The sequence below is a fragment of the Syzygium oleosum genome, unplaced genomic scaffold (genome assembly GCF_021117445.2).
Source record: "Syzygium oleosum isolate NSW1041296 unplaced genomic scaffold, Sole_v2.1 Sole_v2.50, whole genome shotgun sequence".
In the NCBI taxonomy this organism is placed as follows: Eukaryota; Viridiplantae; Streptophyta; class Magnoliopsida; order Myrtales; family Myrtaceae; genus Syzygium; species Syzygium oleosum.
This window is the reverse complement of record NW_026607534.1, coordinates 1,237,015-1,259,978: the sequence shown is the minus strand read 5'-3', so window position 1 is coordinate 1,259,978 and position 22,964 is coordinate 1,237,015. Positions and strand designations below refer to the sequence as shown.

At 37.8% G+C, this 22,964-nt stretch overlaps 2 protein-coding genes across 3 annotated transcripts; both read right to left on the bottom strand.

The window, feature by feature from the left end:
* Positions 1-284: 284 nt before the first annotated feature.
* Positions 285-3,803, bottom strand: LOC115689494 (uncharacterized). Its single transcript, XM_056307093.1, has 3 exons — positions 3,405-3,803; positions 3,089-3,181; positions 285-648 (listed from the first exon to the last, which is right to left on the bottom strand). Exon 1 carries the CDS (start codon positions 3,702-3,704, stop codon positions 3,444-3,446), a length of 261 nt encoding a protein of 86 aa, XP_056163068.1. The 5' UTR covers positions 3,705-3,803; the 3' UTR covers positions 285-648; positions 3,089-3,181; positions 3,405-3,443.
* Positions 3,804-7,530: 3,727 nt separating this feature from the next.
* On the bottom strand, positions 7,531-13,074 carry LOC115689493 (uncharacterized). 2 transcript variants are annotated; one of them, XM_030615542.2, is made up of 6 exons: positions 12,927-13,074; positions 11,059-11,283; positions 10,810-10,986; positions 10,465-10,689; positions 8,674-8,802; positions 7,531-8,088 (listed from the first exon to the last, which is right to left on the bottom strand). In XM_030615542.2, the coding sequence occupies exons 1-6, from the start codon at positions 13,017-13,019 to the stop codon at positions 7,858-7,860; spliced, it is 1,080 nt and encodes a 359-aa protein (XP_030471402.2). In that variant the 5' UTR covers positions 13,020-13,074; the 3' UTR covers positions 7,531-7,857. The 2 variants fall into 2 exon arrangements, with proteins under 2 accessions (XP_030471402.2, XP_030471405.2); XM_030615545.2 differs by having other exon boundaries at positions 11,059-11,278; positions 12,927-13,061.
* Positions 13,075-22,964: the final 9,890 nt, after the last annotated feature.

Below are 22,964 nucleotides of genomic sequence, written 5' to 3'. Positions count from 1 at the left end.
AGAGAACGTAACGAAAAACCTGGAAAATCCAGATCTTTCAGCAGATTGATATGAAAGAGCTCTCAACTGTGCAAGAGGAGATCAGCTGAACAGACATGTTGGATAGATTGTTGTTTTCGTTGTTGTGTCATAGACATCTTCCGCCCTGTTTGATGCGACCGCATGCTTTCTTGCGCCCACGGAACAAGTTATGTATTGTCTAGAAAGTAGATGAGAAGATTAAATCCAGGAAGAGAGTGGAGCAAGCTCTGAAACATCATTCGGCAAAGTATTGAACAATATACTTCCAAGCACAAGCATCACAAACAACTTGTTAACTCAATTGAAACTGTTCATCTGATCGGCAATTATTGGACATGCCTTCTCAACACCTATGATGCAAGAACAGTATGCCCCGAGTAAGACTTTCATCTAGGTTACATGCATAAGTATGTTTGCTGGAAATACGTAAGCCACCCAACTCACCCACCATAAGACTAAAGATCACACTACAAATTGATATATACAAGGGAAAATATGGTGCAAAATCAAAGGCAACCTCCCAAAGAAATATGCCTGCAATATTTCTTCATAAAAGATCGAAAGGTAGGTTGATAGAAGCACTGTAATGTACAATGCGCTGCCTTCACTTTCTCTCACTCATACAATCTGCAGTGTAGCAATGGAAAAGAATAGGCAATTAGTCAAAGAGAGAAACTCTGAGTGAGCAGTTCAAAAATGACTACACAAAGAATTACTCAAAAAACTGCAATTATAGAGAGAAAATGGTGTACTATTGATGACTGGCTTCCAGAAATTACTTTTGGAAAAGCATACTGCAAAAGTGCTAGCAAATTCCTCAAGGAAATATTATCCAGTGCAAGGCTTTAAAAATGAAAAGGCAGGCCAATGCCAATGATGCAGACTCAAAAAACATATTTCCTATTTAAACTACGGTGTGATGTCCTATCATGGAAATGCATGAAAACTTTGCAGAGGCAACCTTCAGCAGTATCCATGTCAAACTGAACAGTTTAATTTCGATAAATACGGTAAAAAAATCAATTAGAAGAGTGGGTGCCTGGTTAGCCCAACTCCTAGTGATGAATCCTGCTTTATGGTTTGCAACTCCACAGTGGTGTCTGACAGAGACACCAGTAAAATCAGAACTTTGGAACTAAATTTTAGATAAGTCATCAATAGGTGCTTGTCCCAACTATACTCTTCCATGTTTGTAAATTAAAAGATTTCCTATTTTAACTATTCTAGAAGCCCAACATCTATAATCCTTACTAATAGTTGAGATATAAACAAACTCGAAATTATATCGACAATGTTGAACTACCAATATCTCCACTGCGGATGGTACTGCACACTAATCTGCTGCAACACTTCTAAAACATGTATTGCTGAATGCATCTACCAGCAGAGGCTGTAGCAATCACAGGCAAAAGGAGACAGAAAGAAATAACAGGACATATGCTATGAAGAAAAGAAACAATTCTAAAGCAAAACTTTCTATTGCTGTGCATGCATGTGTGAGAATTAAAGGTGAGATAAATTTTTTAGTTCTCCAAGATTCTCTCCAGTGTCTTGTGAGCATCTAAGTTGGGTAATATAAATGTTTTCCAATTTGGTGTCACAGTCCTGACCAATAGCATGTACATGGACTTCGCCAAGTTGCCGGCAATTCAACTTAGGTAATCCAGGACAGTACTTCATTTAATTCTGGCAGAAACTTCCCATCTTAATTTTTATTTAGCTATTGCGATTCAACTTAGGTAATCCAGGACAGTCCTTCGTTTAATTCTGGCAGAAACTTCCCATCTTAATTTTTATTTAGCTATTCCTTTCTTTCATCTTTGTTATGGAAAATGGAAAGGAGAGGGGAACAAAAAAAGCAATAGAACATGTGCAACAGCTGCATCATGGAAAGCAGATGCACTGCACAGTATTTCCTTAACAGGCTTTGCAGTGTTAAATAACTTGTCAAAGCTGTCTCTAGCAGCCAAGGAAGTCAAAGACTCTAAAGTTGTTATAAGTTCATAGACAACTGAAACTGTCAAGGAAGTTCTTCAGGTAGGCAGTGGGGAAAATTAATTCCTCAGTCAATTTTGTGCCTATTTGTGGATACTTGTCATCTATTCACAGACAATGGAAACTGAAATTTTCTGCAGAATCCACAATGTGCATAACATCTATGGAACTGTGCATCTCCAAAAGCTCAATAAATTAATATAAGGAACTGTGCATAACATCCCAAGTCCAATGTGCCCTTATCAGCATCCATGTCTCAGGTCAAAATGGGGGCTTTCATCTATATGAGGTTCATTTAAGTATTTTCTTTAATATAAGTATACATAGATTCTTGAAAGTAAATAAATTAATACCTTTGTTTCGATTCAACTTCTGTCTTACTTGAATACTCCTAAAAACTCGAGAGTCCTAGAAGTATGAAGTAATTCTAAGAAAGAAAGAACTTAAGCAATTATCTGTCTTTATCCCCCTACCATAATTTAGTAATCATCCCAGGTGCAGATTCCATCATCAGAGAACTATCAGATGTTTCTCACATATAAAGATTCAGATTAAGAAATCCAGGAGACACTAAAGTGTGTAGTTACTAAAATATTTATGCATTTTCATACACGTGAAATGTTACATTTTCAGCTGTCCTTTAAACATTGTCCTGTTTTGAAATGGGAGGTAATGTCCTGACAACAGAACATATCGTGCGAGGCCTTTAAACTGAAACTTTACATCTACTGACATGGACATTGACAACACAAGAATAATAGCTCGAAAATGTTTATAGACTCAACGATGCCCGATTCCAACTAGGCAATATCATCCTTTTAATTGGCCCTCTTTTTAATCTTTTTGACGGCATAACATAAGTACACTAATCTCTACTAAGCAACTTATTTGTAAGCACATTTTGCAATACATCACCAATCAGGGGAAGCGTTATCATTCAAAGGAGAGCCAAACAAAGAACTAAGTGCAGTAAAATGCCTTCATTGAAGATAAACTAATACTCGTTCGTAGAGTAGGAAAATCTTCTTGCTCATGGTAGAGGCAATGATGCTCAAGATATAAAGTAACTAACCCAACGGTTCACCAGGAGCCCCGAAACACAACCTTCATGGGAAGATACGAAGATCCCTCTAATCAGTCACCCTGCGAGACTGCTTTGCTCTATCTGGGAATAACAACAAGAAGGAATCAATACTCGACCATTGTTGTCACAAGCTCAAACCAAACATGTAAGCAAGCAGCAATGCATGGAGTGAAAGACATCAATTCCACAGAACTCCAACTTAAATTGCACGATTGCCCAAAGACAATCAGATCATAGCAACATCCGTAATCAATATACACAAACGCAAGATCGCACTACAGGTTGCGGTCGATGAGGAAATCACCCAGGAGGAAATCGCGGTATCTGGGGTTGTCGAGGAGAGTCAATCGCGTTGATGGGAAGCGAGACAGACGGAGAGATCGAGCTGCGCTTGCCGGCACTGAGAACGCTTGAGGGCGGTGCCGCCGCTGGCGCAGAGGCTGCGGACGGCCTCCGACTCGTCGGGGCAGGCCTCGGACACCAGGCACTGGGCTAGGGCGCTGTTCAGGTGCCGGCACGCGGAAGCGCGGGCGAGGTCCGACGGGACGCGGCGGTGGCACTCGCTGAGCGCGCGGTGCAGCCGCTCGCACCCTCGACCCTCCATGGCATGACTTTTGTGCGGCGGAGGACCGCGGCGGCGCGTGGGGTTGGTTCGAGGGAGACGGATGGAAGATGCAAAATGGCCGCACCCGCGGTAGGAACGTGGCTTTGTCTGGATAATTTGAAAACTATTTTTTTTTTAAATTAATTAAAAATATTTTTATCAAAAATGATTCGACATAAATTATTATTGATAATAAAAAAATATTAATTAACTATTTTAACAATATAAATAATTATTTTTAAGAAATTATTTTTTTTGCTAAATAAATAAAGCTCCAAAGAATATAAAAAAAATATCGACTATGAGAGTCCTAAAATTTAGGGAAAATTCCAATTAAGGACCCCAAGTGGGGTCAAATTCTCAAAAAGGGGTCCAAAGTGAACATTGTGTCGAATAAGGCCGAGTCTTCATCGATCTCAAATAAGGATCAAAGTGCCAAAATGTCTCAAATAAGGACACAGGTCTCGTGACAAAATACTGCCGGCGAGAAAGATTATGTTCGCCGAACAAGAACTTTTAACTTTTTATTATTTTCTTTCTTTTTTCCTTTTGTTTTGTTCTTTTCCTTTTCCTTTTCTTTTTTTTTTTTTTTTTCCTCCGCGGCCATAGCCGCCGCGGAGTCGCCGGCCTCGCAGAGGCCGCCTCCTGGGTGGCGAGGTCGCCCTTGCCGGCGTCGGGCGAGGCCGGCCTCGCCAGTTGCAGGCGAGGTCGAGCCTCACCAGTTGCGGCTAGGTCGAGCCTCGCCGTGCCTGGGCGAGGCTCGCAACCGGTGAGGCTCGACCTAGCTCGCAATCCGAGTGAGGCTCGACCTCGCCTCGCAATCGGGCGAGGCCGGCCTCGCCCGACAACGGCGAGGCTCAACATCGCACAGAATCGGGCGAGGCCGGCCGCCGACAACGGCGAGGCTCGACCTCGCCTCGCACCGGTGAGGCCGGCCTCGCCCGAGAGCCGCGCGACCCACCGGGCCGCGGAGGGCTATGGCCGGCGGAGGAAGAAAATAAAAAAATAAAAAAAAAAAGGAAAAGGAAAAGAACAAAAACAGAAAAGGAAAAAAGAAAGAAAATAATAAAAAAATTAAAAAGTTAATGTTCCTAAGTTTTAAAGAACTTTCTCACGGCCGGCGGCAGTATTTTGGCCTACGGAGACCCGTGTCCTTATTTGAGACATTTTGGGCACTTCAGTCCTTATTCAAACCGATTAAGACTTCGCGCCTTATTCGACACAATATTCACTTTGACCCCTTTTGAGAATTTGACCCCACTTGGGGTCCTTAATTGAAATTTTCCCTAAAATTTATGTCAATCCCTCACATTGGTGTACGGACTTTTTTTCTCGTGCATTCAACTGTCGGCTCTGTTAGCTTTTAAGGGACAAAAAAACTATGTCTGCATTTTTTTTATTAGTTTTTTATTATATTTTGCACGAGTGATGCTAATGGCGCCACCTCATAAAAAAAACCTATAAATTAAAAAAATTAAAATTTAAAAATGTGAAAGAATCGAATAATTGAGAAAAAGATCGGAGTCAAATGGGACAAAAGGGGGCAGCGCATATCTCGAAGAGGGTCAGGAATTCTACCCAGGGTCGCAGCTAGGATGGTGGCCTCTCCCCTGGCCATCGACGAGGGCAAGGGCCCTTGTTAAGTGGTAGCCTCAACAAAGCTCGCCACCACCGAGCATGGGTCAGTCGACCCTCGATTGGCGATCGCAAGGGCTAACTTATCTGCGCTCGATGTCGGCGAGCTCTATTGCGACCACCATCGAACGAGGGCCTTTGCTGTCGCCCATTGCCCTCGCCCAAATTTATGCAAGGGCCAACCTCCTTGCCCACAAGGCAACAAAAGGGTGCAATGACCTGCCCCTTTGTCCTTTTTATCTACCAGGCGATCCCCCACTCTTTACCATTTACTTTCCAGTTTATTTTCAACACAAATTGATGTCACCCCTTTTGGATGCAAAATACCCAACCCTCAATTCTTTCTTTAGGTTCATTGATCTTACTGAGGCGATGATTAGAAGTTAGTTCGAGAGGATAATCCGTCACGTTGGGATTGAGACATGGCCCCTAGGGAGGGGGTCATTCAAATCCCTCAAGTAAAATAAGAACAAACCCCACATTATAACTATCAAGGTAAAGATGAATGAGCCGACTTGATATTTTGACATTACAACCATAAATAATAGCTTTTGTATTTTTTAACAGGGTTCACTGGCCAAGTGGACAAGAAAATTTATTAAAAAGTTAATAAAGCTAACAAACAGACTAACATGAAGGATGACACAATTTTGGTACTTCAATGCACAAAAAAGAAACTAAAACTAAAGTGACAGATCGACACAAGTTTTAGCAATGTCGTTATCCAATAAATAGAAATTGCTTTAGGCCCTTTTTGAGCGTTAAGGACTACAAACCGAAGAGTCACCGGATATTAAAGTGAGGAAGAAAGAAAGAAAGAAAGAAAGAGAGAGAGTGAGAAAGGAAGGAAATGGAAACAAGAAAAGTTAATAGAAATAAAGAGATTATAGAATAAATTAGGCTTCGTGTTATTCATATTTGTAGATAAAATAGGTAGTTTGAAAATGAAATGCTCGGTTGTCTCATTTCCTTCCTTTTAATCTCACTTTTGGAGAAAATAAAATATGCACCGGGGAGAAATTGTTAGTTCTTATTTTCTCTGTTAGAAAATACTCGTACTTTTATGTAAAGTTCGTGTATATACGTGATTTTCTATAAAAATTTCCATCTCTCGTTACTTGCGCTGAATTTACGGAGAAATATTCATTCTTTTGAAATATATTTTATTATACACGTATAAAATAATTGTTGACCACCACTTAGCTCGGTATTCATTCTTTTGAAATATATTTTATTATACACATATAAAAATAATTGTTGAATTATACTAACAAAATATTTCATTTTTCAAATTATTTAACAACTTTTCATCAGTCAATTAATGATGTATCATGTCAATTATTAATTATTTATTAGAGTTGTGATTTTATCATGATATATTAGTTCGTATAAAGTTATTTTCCGTTTGATTTCTCGTTAGATAGTAGGAAGTTCCAAAACAATTAATTTACTAGAAGCGCGATTTTACATAATCTTGTAATCTGAATGACCCTATAGTTTTTTCTCATTTATCATACAATTAGTATAAACTTGCGATAAAACCGTTTTTATATATCATCAAATTAAGACCGAATTTTGTCACATACTTTTGAGAAAATTGACGGTATATACTTATCCATATCCGATATTATATAATTTTCATCCCTTATATCACTAACCGATCTAATTCCCTCTATTTCCCTTTAATTTCATTTAGCCAAATAAAAGAAATATTTTCCTAAGTTATTGTTCCCCTTCATCTCCTTCTACTTCCCTCAATCCAAATACGCTTGTTGCTCTATTTCAATCTGTCTTAGGAAACTTGATATTTTCTTATAATTGCCTAATATGTTGGGGGATTAGATCAACTATATTCTGAACATGTCTGCTTCAAAATTTTTGTATGTGATACTTTTTTTCAAATTTCACTTCATTATTCTTATAATTCGATTGATCAAAAACTCGAATTTATTTATTTGTGCATCAATTGAAAATAACTAGTGAAATTAGTCACGAGTAAAAAGTGCAGACACATTTTTAGAGGCTTGGTACAATGGTCAAACTTTAGATTAAGATCTCCCCTTTGTCCCATAAAAACAAATGCCTGAACTTGCATAACTTTGCCAATCAAATCATGAACTTGAAAACTAGTTACCCTATCATTTCATGCCCGCATAAATTGCGGGCCACAGTGGCTAGTAGGCAAACCATATTCATGCATAACCAATGTTTATTCAAGAATCAAGATGGAGCTAATATGACCAACATTATAATTCAAGATACCACTATGACAAAATCCACCAATTCTGCACCATTACCATGGTACTATACCACAACATACATAAACACAACAAGCTTAAGGTACATGATACAAGCATGGAAATCGCGGAGCATTCCAGCACAGGCTTGGACCGCATATGTCGAAACCTTATGAAGCCTCGGGTCGTCCCCGACCCATTATTAGATTGTGTTCAAGACACTGTAAGACTGCAAATAACATCACAACATCTTAATGGTCTATACAGGAGGTAAACATTGATTAGAAAAATCTCTCTCTGTCGTGAGGGGAAGAGTAGTTGATGTTGGGGCCAAAAGGGATGATACCGAACGGATTGATAGTCGGATGGCTTCCGTAATAATGTTGCTTGATGTGCTCCATATTGACAGTGCTACTCATGCCGGGCACTTGGAAAATGTCCTTGGTGTAATTGAACAGATTCGGGTATTCATGAAGCAGTTTTTTGTTGCACTTGAAATGAACCACATAAACCTGTCATCAAGACGAGGCAAAGTCAAAAGATGATTGAATTGATCCAGACAAAAGATCGTCGAAGGAGTTTCACAGAAGATAGTGCTTGCAGATCCTCATAAACCTAAAGTCATCCTATTTTTTTGCATTCTGCAATGATTTTTATATGCATACACTTTGCTCGTACATTTGTTTCTCTTTCAGAAAAAAAAGAAAAAGAAAATAAGGGTAGTTCCTATAGCATGATTTATCAAGAAACTATAAAATGAGTATTGAAAAACAACATAGAAAAAAGTATAGTTTTCATTATCTTACCGAACTTATCTTTCACAACTGCTTGCCCGTAACTTTTAAGTATCATGGGCAATGCATACCACTATTTAGACATCAATTGGTCCAAGAAAAGAGCTTTCCTTAAAAAAAAAGATCATGGATTACTTTTCCCTTGTCTTGTTCTATGACAAGGGAAGTCATTCAACTAGACATGATTATCCTAGTTCTTCTAAAATGAGTCTCATACGGCTTTTTAAGCTTTAGTGCAAGCTTGTTTAAATCAAAGATAAGACCAGAACCTCCCAAATATCTCATAATAATAAGGGCCACTACCTCATCAAATCTTATCAGGGTGACAAACAACCGAACGTCCGTTTCAGAGAGTGTGTTGCCACATATATATCTTTGCTTGCCAAGTATTTCTTCACACTTGTCCAGAGCATCAAACAATTTCTTCACAGCCTGAAAAAAAGAAGAAGCAACTAATCAGAAAGATTCATTAAAAAGTACAATCACTAGACTTATGATTTGAGTAAATTAAAACTTTTCCACCCTTGCAATCTGGCAATATAGGGATTTAAATTTTAGACAACGCCGCTGGAGAAAAGATTCTCCCTGAGCAGTCTCAATCACCGTCCAAGTGAAATTAAAGGTAGTCACTTAAATAGAAAACCAACAAGTGCATGTTGATTAAGACCAGTTTTGACTTTTCTTTTTCTCTACAGATAGTGTTTACAGTAAAAAGCCCAATCCACATCAATCAAACCTGTCTATGAAGGAACCATACTAATACACCTGCCTGACAAGACGGATCAAGATTTTAGCACTAAGGTTTTGCTGACATGACATCATTAAAGACTCAGTCGCCAACTCAATCAACACTCTAAAAGAAAATCAGCCATGTGCAATGACTAGAGATAATTAGATAGTTAATTCTTGAATTGCAAAAGCTAATCAAATGGGGAAAAAAGAAGCATAAAATCAAATCAAGTTCTCTACACTTCTCTAGCTAGACCAGCCAATCAAACACCTGAATAAACCTCTACATAGGTAAGCATTGCAAACACGTCATCTAGGAATATGGTTGCTGTTATTCAGCATCAAAAGCCAGAGTTCTCTCTTGTTCTTGGAGCACTGTCTTACGACCAGCCACCATGCCCACCATGATTTGTATCTTTTAATCAACTTCCCAATATTTCATTTGCATGCACGCTGAATCACATGATAGGGCGCACACAATCTCCCGAAGGAATTAGCTGAGTCATCACATTCTCCACATGTCCACAACAAACCACCATTCCCTCCACTGCCAACGGCAGTAAGAACAAGACACTTGCCACTCTTAAAAGAAAGCACTGCAAAATCAATAGGGATGGGGCCCTCAACTGGATCCATATCCCAAGACTTAAGGAAGTGATCCATATATCCAGACTTAGGGATAGGGCCCTCGACTGGGTTCATAAATCCGGACTTACTGTATTTTATGGTGTCACCAGCATAATTTTCTAAAAAATCACCAACAACCACACCACCAATGAACTCTTATTCAGGAAAGAGGAAGCAGACAAATGGAATTTAAAGCATTTACATGATGAGCAGTGTTTTAGAAAGCCGAGAAGGGAGGGAGGTGACTATTTGTGGCAGTCAAATTTCATTTTCTAGTTTTTCTTTTTATGTAAATATCTATCTTATTATTAGACTAAAGAACCTGACATTTACACCTGTCCTGCTTTGCCCTGAGGCACTAACGAGGGTCTTTGTGTACCAGAACCTGGGGAGGGAGAATTCCTAACAAAGTTTTTATCAGAAGAAAAAGTGCTCAAAGGGAATGGTCCTCGACCTATAAGCTTCTGTGGCATAGGGGATTTCATTTTCTAAGAACCACATTAATCAACAAATTAGCCATTTTCTATGGGACATGAAGGCTCTTATCATCAGTAGAAAGTGGTTTTAACGGGTCTCACATGAAAGAGTGCAACTGAAAAACAAACTACATGATGATTATTATTTTGTCAAACTAAAAGAGTGGATTGTGTAATTTTCAAGATTAAGTTACTCTTTCTTGCTTTAAGTAACAAATGGAATGACAATTCTTGCTTGCAAGTACAAACTAAGAGAAATTACCTCATCATAAGGCCCCTGCTTCCTGGCAAAGCCACACTTGTAGACACCATTATTGATGGCATCATATATCCATTCGTTGGTTTCATCAATACGAGTTTGCAAGTGAGGAGGATATAGGTCCAAAGCAGCATTCTCTGCTATGTGATTGAACTCGGTGTTGAACATGCGAATGATCTCAGAGCTTTCATTGCTTACAATTGTTTTGAGTTTCTTATCCCACAGAACCTAATCCAAAAGAAAGGTCATCAGATGAGACAACAAATGAAAAAGATCAGAAAAAGAAATGCTGATTTTGAAAAGAAAGAAAGCACAAATAGCAGCACTCGTCAGCAAAAGGTCACTTACAGGGACTGTAAACTTCCCCAAGTAATTGGTACTAGCTAACTCGTAAAGCTCTCTTATACTTTTTGCGCCATTAAGAGGATCTGGTTCAGCTCCAGGTTCCTCAGTATCTGAAGAAGGAAAAACCCATCCCATATGCTCATCACTTTCCTTTGTTCTCTCCCACCGAGGTTTGACTGACTGAACATGTTTGGAGATCCCAATTTAGTAAAGTTAATCCCGATTTAACTCTAAACCTATAATGCAATTTACCGTGAAACTGATGTCCTTGTCGAGTCCTTTGATCTTCAAGTACGCAAGACATCGGGAAGCCCACGGACAGGCATATGATATATAAAGATGATACCGTCCAGATTCTGCTGGAAACTGTGAACTAGGATCCCTCGAAATAAAATTACGAAATGTGGAAGCCGTTCTGAGAAAAGCACCAGAATCGGCCATCTCATCAAGTGCAGACCGAGCCATCTGAATACTGCTCTGGGCACTCCATAGGAAAACATAATCAGTTAAAGAGTCTATCATCTCAAAACTACAGTAGCAGCTACAATGGAAAAAATAAAAGAGATCTTACAAGCGATTAAAAGATTTCTTTCCTTACAAATTCACCAAATGATTAAACAACTTCTGAAGCTGCTATTGTGGAAGTTTAAAGCTCAAAACACCAATAGAAAAACACATGGATGAAGTGGTATCTTTATTTTAAGGATTATTCAAGAAAGTTTACATTTGATTCTCACATAATCCACACAGTTAGGTATTTATCTAGAAAGATTTTTACACTTCCGGTTAATTTCTAAGGCAATTTTCATGATAATTCAATGAGTAACTCAAATGACAAACACTTAAACAGAAAGAGAAATTCAACCATACGGTTAGCTCAAATTAATGGAAAAAAAAGTGTAAACGAGCTTTCTGGAATAAGTTGATGGAATTTTATGCAAAAATTTTGCTGAACATGTGATAAAAGTCACTAACACCAAATTCCAAGCATTTGGTGCCTCTTAACTATTCAGTAAGGTTCTAACCCAAAAAAGGGTATTCAGCAAGGAGGAATCTAATAATCGTTAAAAGCTACAAATGTCCAGTAAAATTAAAATCCACTATCTCCCTTCGGGTTTTTCCACCAACACTGCCCCTCGATAATCTCCAACATTGAAGTAAAGCTAATTCGAAGTGACAAGGCTCAAGTTCCTTCGACATCTGCAGACTTCCGATCAGCATCTACTACACTTCAACCTTTACTATTGCAAAGAATCATAAAAGAGAAAAAGAATATGGAACATAAAGTGCAGGCGAAGCTAAGAAGCAGCGTCAACACCCAGAAAAGTTGCCATCAACCGCCAAAATTCACCCCGACAGCACAAAGTTGCAATATTGCAAATGGCAATGACTGCCGAATTGCCATTGACAGCAACTTTGTGGCCCGTGGCCGTAGACAGCCTCCAACTCACAGTCAGCAGAAACTTCATGGGAGTTGACATCGACCATAAACAAAATTTAATGGGTACAACCGGGTGTACGAAACCCCGATTTGTCCAGACCGTAGGAATCTGCTGGATGGGTTTGAACCCGATGGACCATATGCATTTGGGTGGTGCCCACAACAATGGCTCCACGATCCACCGCTTAAAACCAGCAGTTTCAAGAAAGAAACCGTTTTGGCCATCAACACATGGAATTTTCCCATCCATTCTAACCAAACACGAGATTTTTTCCTACACAGCGATCCAAAATCAAAAGTTCCGATCACAAGCTCAGGCACCCAGTGGGTAGCAAAAATCATTCATTTTTTCAAGAAATTCAGCACCCCTCCGTCACCCAGTCACATGTATCGATCACGGGTGATCAGCTAGCCAAGCGCAGCGCAAAATTTAAGTACCCGACAGGCCGACGCCGACCAAAACCCCCACCCACCCCCCCACCCCACCCAAGAACTCTATCGAAACGAGCAGGACCGATGGAAAAAGACAGTCGATTGGACATCTGCGAAAGACACCCGGTCTCAGCGGAAGAAACACAAAAGAACTTCTCGTCCGACGTTCGATCGCAGCAGTTCGAAGACAGATTCAGCTTCAGCAGAGGACGACACGACAAAGATGGGAGTGAATTCAGTTCGATACCTTCGACGAAATCTGAGCGCAGCGGGAGAAGACGACGTTGGACTTGGGACCTAAAGCAGATGCTACGTTGGGCTTGAAACAAGATGCGAACATGGTCCCGTCTATTTGTACTTCGTTTACGGCAACGCTTGGTACGACAGATGTGGAGATCCATTTGTCTTGTTACATCGACTTTTTCTACGGCCGCGGGCTGTGTCGGCCTGTCGCCCGTGTTCGAATCCAATTACCAATTCGCATCATTAAATTAGAATTTAATTTATTTTAAAATTGCATTTGTCTCTCGTACATTTCAAATTTCTTAATGTTTATACTTTAGGAAAAATGACAAAACTAATGATTCTGAACTTTGACCTAACGTGTAATGTCATCTCTGAACTTTTAATTTGTTCAATATAATCCTTGAATTTTAACTTAACGTGCAATGTAGTCCATGAATTTCTGGTACATGTTTAATTTTTTATCCAGATTATATGTAAATGTTCATGATATCTTTTCATTAATTCAAGTTAACAAACTTTGCTGATTTGGCTTTCAATTTGATACGTTTGAACGGTGGACCAAAAAAATAATAAATATGCGTGAATTATTCACTTAAGATATACAACTCAAATTAAATTATAATAATCATTATAAATTGTTCAATTTGGAAAAATATTATATATGTTATTTGGTGACATGAATTATTTTATATCACGATGGAGTATTATGTCTCGGCATGAGCTCATGCCCTACCTCACAACATCCTCAAACATTAGCTTCATCAGCTGGTTGGCTATCCTGAATAGGCTGTATAGGCTAGGAAGGAGGCAAGCACAGAATATCTTAAAGTGGCGTGCCTCATTGGACGTCACCTGTCTTTGTTCCATCTTTTCCGAATAACATAAGCAAATTCATCATAGCTGTTCATAGGGGCGGTCACCCGCTTCTTTGCGTGAGCTTGTACCTATAGTAAGTACAAAACATAGCAAAACATGCGATTTAACGAGACCTAAAGTAGACATTCGTAAACATATCTAATAAAGAAGGGATAATTAGTAAATAGTCCCTGAGCTTTAGTTAAATATGAAATATGATCCTTACATTTTTAATTTATTCAATGTGATCCATAAACTTTATCCCAATGTGTAATTTGGTCCATACACTTTTAATTTGTTGAATGTGATCCCTCAATTTGATCCCTAGACTATATGAAATTATACAATATTATTATTTCATTAATTCAAGTTCAAGGACAACATTGAATATTTACAAATAGTCCATGGACTAAATTGAACATATAACAAAGTTCAAGAACCATATTCAACAAATTAAAAGTTTAGGAATCACATTGTAAATCGGGCCAAAGTTCAAGGATCATATTGAACAAATTAAAGGTACGGTGACCACATTGTATATTTGGTCAAAATTCAGGTACCATTTGTGTTATTTTTCCAATAAAGAATATATCTAATAATTTGACCAAAAAAAAAAAACATATCTAACAAAGAGCATACGGTGATGATCTCTCCAAACTTCAGGTTCAGCATCAAATAGTTTTGTTTCCAGACTAAAAGAATTACCCCGTCTGCTCTTACAGAGATCAAAAACCTCATTGGAATGGTTTACCACGTTGTCATAAGCCAACAACGTTGTCTTAACCTTGTTTCTCATCATCTGATGGTGAAGAAATGCATCAATTATAAAGTATGTCTCGTCTCTCGCCGCTAAGCTTATTTTCCTCGTCGGCTCCCTTTTTACCATCTCAACCCCTAAAAGAACACGATTTGCATAGTGCAAAATGACTAGAGTGCATCAAATTGCAAGTTTCAGGATTTAGAGGAATGGAGTAAGCTTTTAGGACTCAATTTCACAAAAATTACGAGTTCTAAGACTTGTCCTACCATTTTTCTAGAAAGAGAAAGATTGAACAAAACCAAGAATTGGAGAAGACGACTGGATTGTTTCTGGAAATGGGAACATGTATAATCATACATCTCCACTCAACATCCCCACCCAATACCAATTGGGATGCAAATAAAAGACTGGGAGCTTGAAGAAGCAACCCGGCTCGAAATTCATGGGGCCAAAATGGTTTGGCATTAGAGCAATATACGTTCTTTGTCAATTGGTATAAGAGACAGTAAGGGGGCGCATGACAACGATTCTGTACTCGAAAACTGATTCTGCTCAGAAATGATTCTTTTTTATTCCGTACCCAAAAATAATTTCTAAGCATTTGAAGGCATTGGCGCGTTTGGTAACGCTTGTTTCTCTATTTTTTGTTCTTCTTCCTGAACAAAAAGAACAGAATCCATTTGATTATTTTATTTTTCTATTTCCTGGAATAGAAAAGTGGCCAAGAAATAGATTTGGAGCAGAAATAAGAAGTAGAAAAAATATACTTATTTGTTCCTAGAAATAGAAATAGAAATAGAAAGGTCAAGTCCTCAAGTCGCGACCTCGCTCCTCCTCCATCCTCCGTCGCCCGCAAACCGTCTCAAAGCAATGGTCCGGTCCATTCTCGGCGGAAATAATAAAAAAATTATAAAAAATTAATTAAATTTATAAAAAATGAAAAAATTCCAAAAATTCATAAAAATCAGAAAAATTCTCAGAAAAACTCATAAAACCCATAAAAATTTGAAAAATTCCGAAATTGAAAAAATTAAAAAAAATTCATAAAAAGCTTTCGGAAAATAAAAAGAGACAAATTTCGGGAAAGTGAAAAGTTTTAATAAACTTTTCCCCAAAAAAAAACAAAAATAAAAAATTCACATAATGGCTATGAATAAATTAAAAAATTCCGAAAATTCATAAAAATTAGAAAAATTTCAGAAAAATCCCATAAAAATTAGAAAATTAAAAATTCCCAAAATTCATATAAATCAAAAAATTCTCAGAAAATCCATAAAAATCAGAAAAACTCAGAAAACCCTTAAATATTTGCAAAATTCCAAAATTGAAAAAATTAAAAAATTTCATAAAAAATTTTCGGAAAAAAAAAGAAACAGATTTAGGGAAAGTAAAAAATTTTAATAAATTTTACCCCAAAAAATATAAAAAAATTCACATAATGGCTTAGAATACCCGCGCCACCCACTTTGAGTGAAATTTAAATTTTTGAGGTGCCCAAGTGGTATTTTTGAAGATTCCTTAGTTTAGAGATTAAGAGGGGTTTTAAACCCGTAAAAAGGATTAGACAAACCAATAAATCATGCTTATTGATTTTTTTCACTTATAACTTGTACTTATAGTTAAATAAAAGATATAGATTTGAATGCAAAAATTGGGAATAGAAATTTTGTGCGCTTACTAAACGCATTTCTTCTTTTTCTATTCAGAATAGAAATTTTGTCAGCTTACCAAACGCATTATTTTGCTCGAAACTCTTCCGGGAAATAGAAATAGAAAACACTATTTCTGAAAAAAAATTGTTCCCAGAAATAGAAACGTTACCATACGCACAGTACCTGCCCAAAATTTCTATTCTTAGAATAGAAAAAAGAACAGAAATGTGTTTGGTAACTACACAAAATTTCATTTTATTAATAATATTTTAATAGTATTTTGAAATTTTTAATATTTCTTTCTTTTTTTTCTTCTTTTTTTTCATTCTTTCCCTTCCCTTCATTGGTCATGGCCGATCGCCGGCGCCGACGATTGGCCACAGGCCAGGGCCGGCGAGGTCGGCCTCGCCTTGGCTGGGCGAGGCCTCGCCGTCATGGTCGTGAGCTGCCCTCGCCGACCCTGGCTTGTGGCCAGTCGCCGGCGGCCGGCGAGCGGCAAGCCGAAGAACAATAACAAACCAAAAAAAAGAAAAAAATCAAGAAGAATCAGAAATGGAAAAATTGTTTCAGAATCAAGAAACTACTTTTTTTTGCTTCTTGATTCTGTTCCAAAACTGATTCTGGGAACAATTTTTTGCAAAATTGTGCCCGGCAAAAAAAATTTAACAAACGGATTTCTGTTCCCAAACTAATTATTGGAACAAAAGAACAGAAATTTTTACTATTTGACAAGTTGCCAAACGGGCCCTAAGAGTTCCTTAGTCAAATGCCGTTTAAGATCACCTTTTGTGTCAGAGATTTTGCTAATCAGTGATCAAGTCAGAGCTCGAAATCTAGCTAAGTCATTTAGGGCTTTAAAATAAAAATGGGGTAATGAAGTACCTCAATTTATGTTCTTTTCACAATCGAGCACCTAAACATTTTTTTGTTCAATCAAGTACCTCAATTTTTCAAATTTAACTCAATGCGAGGGCTCGGTTAAATAAGTTGACATGTCATGTAATTTTGTTGATACGACTCACTTACTTGGCAAATTTTAAGCACAATTAGTAATATGGCTTGCTCACTTAGCAAAAATTATGCCATCTCCATTTATGTAGCGGGTGATGAGGAGCAAGACGGTGCCCACTTGGTTTAATTTAGCTATCCAATATGGATCTGTTAGCGACATCATTTCAAGAGGCTATACTAGATGCCAATATGGATAGTTAATGGCTATTTAACGACATTAGTGTCCAAGTTGACATTTTCCCGCGGTGATTTTCACAAAGGGTATCATTTAACCCACGTTTACAAAGCTGAGGTATTAGATTAAAAGAAAAATGATTACATACTCGATGGAAAATGGACAAAAAATTTAGGTATTTGTAGTGTCGTTGCCAAGACGAAAGGAAAAGAAGAGCATCGAATCCAGATTGTGACATAAAGCAATCAACTCGAGCCGCCACGCCCGGCGCTCAATGGTCGTTGGGGAGAGGATTGCCAACACACCTGCATCGTCATGTCGCTGCTGACAATGGAAATAGTCACTGAATCATACACAGAATCTCCTTCTGGATATATGGAAGAAGAAATGAAGTTTTCCTTCGATAATTGGGCTTGCGTATATTATCTTTCTTAAATCAAAATAGATGTCCATTGTGAATGATTTCTTGACTTCTTCACTTGTTGCTAGCTAAGTATGGTGGTTCTAAATATTGGGTGTTGATAGATATGTACTTTAAAAGAGTGAGTTTGTCATTTCAAGGAATAAACCCAAAAAAAAAAAAATCGAAAGGTTGTCGGGATTGACCTTGAAACCGGTTCGGACAAGCAGGGTCGGTTCCAAAGTCCAAAATCTGGAAACCGACCATGTGCGGGTAAGTTTCGGGTTCTATGATTGGACCAGCCCAACCTTGAAACCGCTCACCCTGATTTTATTTAACCCAGAGCGCATAAGTAGTTTTAGCAAAAATAAACGTTCTAGGTGACATGTGCAAGATGATTGGTTTAAATGCATTAACCAGAGGTTGAGGTCCGAGCTAAGGTTACTTGAGGGATGGATTAGCATCCCACGACGGCCCTTAGGTACGATAGCTCTTTGATTAAGTACTAATTCACATTTATAATGCATTTTCCTTAAGAAAAAGCATGAAAATTGAATTTTTGACCAATACACGATTAGGAGGAAAGATCGCTTCATCTTGTGTATTGGGTGGCCTCATAAATGTGTGAGATAAGATTTGACATCGCATATCGTGTTAGAGGATCAAAATCGAGCACAGTAATTGAACAGTGACTTGGAAGTTGAGAGCGATGTGACATAATGATCGAATATGCAATGATTAAACATGACATTTGAGTGTAACATGCATCTCAAATATGACATACACACGAATGGTAATCGAATATAATATGCATGAATGACATACATATTGATGTAGGATTTGAATATGCTATGAGTGAATGGCATGGCAATTGAATATGCTATAGGATAAGCGAGTGGCATCCTTGATAATGTGGTAATCGAATATGACATACGAATGACATGCATGTGACATGGAAATCAAAGACGACAAACATGTGTGAATGACATGCATGCTGACGTGGCAATCAAATATGATATGTGTGAATGACATGCAAAATGACGTAGCATTTTAATAAGACACGTGCATACTGATGTGACAATCCACTGTGGCATTAACTGAATAACATGCGTAATGACGTGACAAGCAAATATCGCATGAGCAACGCATCAATTGATTATGTTTGATGTGTTCAATGTGTTTATGTGACATGACATGTAGAAACGCGTTAGTATAATTTTGAAATTTGTGTGGAGTCACGTTTTGAAATTGAATTTTTGAACGATATAATGATGATTTGCATGCACGGGGCCGCAGTTCGTTAACTCGAATCATGTCTATTGGTCATTAACCTCCCGTCGCATCACCATAGCTATACGCCCAAGTTCAATCCCTTCGATGTCACATCTTAAGGGTTGGATTGCAAATAAGAGGTCTATTCTAGCATGTCGAATATTCAACCATCTTATATCAACCTCCACAACTGTAGAGTTCATATAATCAACAACAGAAACAACATACATTCTAGCGAGGCAATTCGAATTTGGCAGCATATCGGCCTAATTTAGATGTAAGATTCAATTTTGTCATTTCGACATCCTAGCAACAAGCATTACTTGATTTCGGTAGCATTACGACATGTTTTCATTCTCGAGTTTTGAATTCGGCATGATGATAGCCTAGGAACGTGCGTGATTTCTATTGCCAATCGGGCAGCATGATGACGTATATTAGAAACTAAGATTTGAAATTAGCATTATAACGACCTAGCAATTAGCATGGCTTCTATTCAAAATTTGAAGAGTGAAGGCATCAGGACTGACCTTCAGTTAGGCTGATCCGCTTCCGAGAGAACACGCAAAAAATCTAGGGGAAAGTGTTAGGAAAGTCCTAAACCTTTTACATTGGTGTCAATCTAGTTTTTAATATTTTTTTATGCCAATTGGTTCTAAACCTTTTGTCTTTGTGCCAATTCAGTTTTTTCGACTAATTTTGTCCAAATATTGCTGACATGGATATTGGCCGGTCTACGTGGCACCATCGGCGTTGACTAGACAAATTTTAATAATATTTTAATATTTTTTCGATTTTTAATATCTAATTTTTTTTTCTTTTTTTCCTACTTTTCTGTTTGTTTTCCTCCTTTCTTCTACCTTTGGCCGGTAGCTAGCCGCTTCGCCTCACTTGGGCGAGGCCACCGTTGCTCAGACGAGGCCGCCGTTTCCCGCCACAAGCGAGGCCCGATCGATCCTCGCTTGGGTGAGGGCAAGCCTTGGTGATGGTCGGCCTCGCCCTAGCCAAAGACGACGCCCCGCGAGGCTGCCATGGCTTGGGCGAGGGCCAGCCTCTCCAGATCTGGGGAGGGGAGCCCTCGCGGGGGCTTGCCCAGGCCAAATCTGGTGAGACCGGCCCTCGCCCAGGCTACGGTATCCTCGCTAAGCGTCGCCTTCCCCTAGGCGACGCTCAGCGAGGCCACCATAGCCTAGGCGAGGGCTGGCTCCTCGCCAAATCTGGTGAGGGGAGCCCTTGCCGGGCATGCCCTTGCTCAAGCGAGGGTCGGCCTGGCCTCGCTTGTGGCGGGCGACGACAGCCTCACCCAGGCGAGGCTAGGTAGCCGGCCATGGCCGGCCGGTGGTCGGTGTTCGGTTACTAGCCAAAGGTACAAGAAAGAAGAAGAAGAAAAAGAAAAGAAGGAAAAAAAAGAAAAAATCGAAAAAATATTATTAAAAATTATCCACGTCAGCGTCGACAGTGCAACGTAGGCCGATCAATGCCCATGTCAACAACATCCGGCCAAATTTAGTCAGAAGGATTGAATTGATACAAAGATAAAGGGTTTATGACTCAATTGACACCAAAACAAGGTTTATGACTAAATTGGCACAAATACAAAAGGTTTATGACTTTCCTGACACTTTCCCCAAAAATCGAGAGAGTCTTTCAAAATGAGAGCTTTGGAGCTTTTGGACGAGTTTGCTTACGAACAAAATTATGAAATGGGGCCTCAAGTGCCTTAGCAACCAAGTTTCATGAGTTGGACTTAAACAACGGACTTAAGCTTCATTTGTTTCGCAGAAAAATAAATAATTTGAAAAATATTTTTTTGAAAATAATCGATTGAAATATTTAGTCAATGGAAAATATTCTCATCACTAACAACAATATATTTCTAAAAATATTTGTGAACTATGAAAATTTTTTACATTCATTCAATTTTTTTAGGCGATACAAGTGATTTTTTTAGGAAAGTATTTTTCAAATCATTCATTTTAGCGAAAGAAATGGAGCCTTAGATAAATGATTGATTTTTTTACGTATTAGTAAATATTATGTTTGGATTGGGTGACCGCCAAAGTGCTTGGTCAATTAGGGCGCGCATGGAATCCATTCTGGAGTAGAAATTCTGCTCCATAATGCATTCCGGAACAGAAATGCGTTTGTTAAAAAATTTCCGGAATGCATTCTAGAGTAATTTTTGCATTCTTGAATAAAAATGCGTTTGTTAAAAATACTTGATTCCAGAATCCATTCTTGATTCCAGAATGCATTTTTTATTCCAGAATGAATTTTGGGCAAGAAAAAGAGAAGCTACTTTTTGTAACTTCTTTCTTCCAGAATGCATTCTCCCTATTTTCTCTTTTTTTCTTACTAAATTTTTTTTTTCAGAAAATGCATAAAAATTGAAAAATTTCAGAAAAATTCATAAAAATTTTCAGAAAATAAAAAAAGTCAGATTTCGAGAAAATAGGAAATTTGGTGAATTTTTTTCAAAAAATATAAAAAAATCAAAAATTTCAAAACTTCACAGAATGGCTTAGAATACCTTTGGGCACCCACTTTGAGTGAAATTTAATTTTTTTGAGGTGCCAAAAAAATCAAAAAATCAAAAATTCCAAAATTTCACAAAATGGCATAGAATACCTTTGGGCACCCACTTTGAGTGAAATTGAATTTTTTTGAGGTGCCCAAAAAAATCAAAAAATAAAAAATTTCAAAACTTCACAAAATGGCTTAGAATACCTTTAGGCACCCACTTTGAGTGAAATTTATTTTTTTTGAGGTGCCCAAAAAAATAAAAAAAATAAAAATAGATTTCTGTTCCAGAAATCAATTTCTGGAGCAGAATTAGTCATGTTTTATCAAACAGATTTCTCTTCCAAAAATCAATTTCTAGCAAGAATTCCGGAAATCAATTTCTGGCAAGAATTTGATTTCTGGAGCAGAATGGTTACCATTCGCGCCCTTACTTGTTGATAAGTGACCGACTTGAACATAAATTTATCAATGTTCAATCAAATTATAAATATTTTAGAAAGCTTGTAGAAACTTTTACCAATCACGACATTTTCTAAAACGTACAATCTAATGTATTAAAAGAAACTTACCAACGGACTGAGATTCATAATTCAACGAAGTCTTTCTTCCCTTCCCGTCAGATTTACCAACACTTTTAGCAAATTACCAATAATCTTTCGAGGATCATGTACTAATGCTTTCGGAGAGTAACCACTTTGATTGAACATTTACTAGTCCATTTCTCATTAAAGGGAAAATGACACAAATGATCCATGAATTTAAGCCCTATGTGCAATATGGTCCTTGAACTTTTAATTTGTTCAATGTGGTCCATGAACTTTAGCTTAATGTGCAATTTGGTTGAATTTTTAATTCGTTCGATGTGGTCCTTGGACTTTTGATACATGTTCAATGTACTTCTTGAATTTAAAGGACTATATTGAACATTTTCATATAGTTTAGGGACTAATTAAAAGTTCAGAGATCACATTGAACATTAGGTTAAAGTTCAGGGACTATATTAAATAAATTAAAAGTTCAGGTACTACATTATACTATTTGTGTCATTATCCTCTCATTTAAGATATACTATGGGCCCAATCCAAATCAACAAGGCTCACAAGTTTGATCTAGCTGATTCAGGCCTAGCCCAACCCCTATCTATTAAATACTACATTTTTTTTGTGATATTCCAATATCCATCTATCCTACTTATATATATAGTACAATATAAAATGAAGAGAGATATCTCAATTGTTTTTTTCTTCCCCTAAATATTTTTAGTTACTTATTTTAAAAATATTGTGTCCATGGACGAGTGTGTAAATTCATAATTTTATTTTATTTCACATTTTTAATAATAAAATTTGGACATTTTCTATCCTACAACAACCTTCTTAAAAAGATTTCAA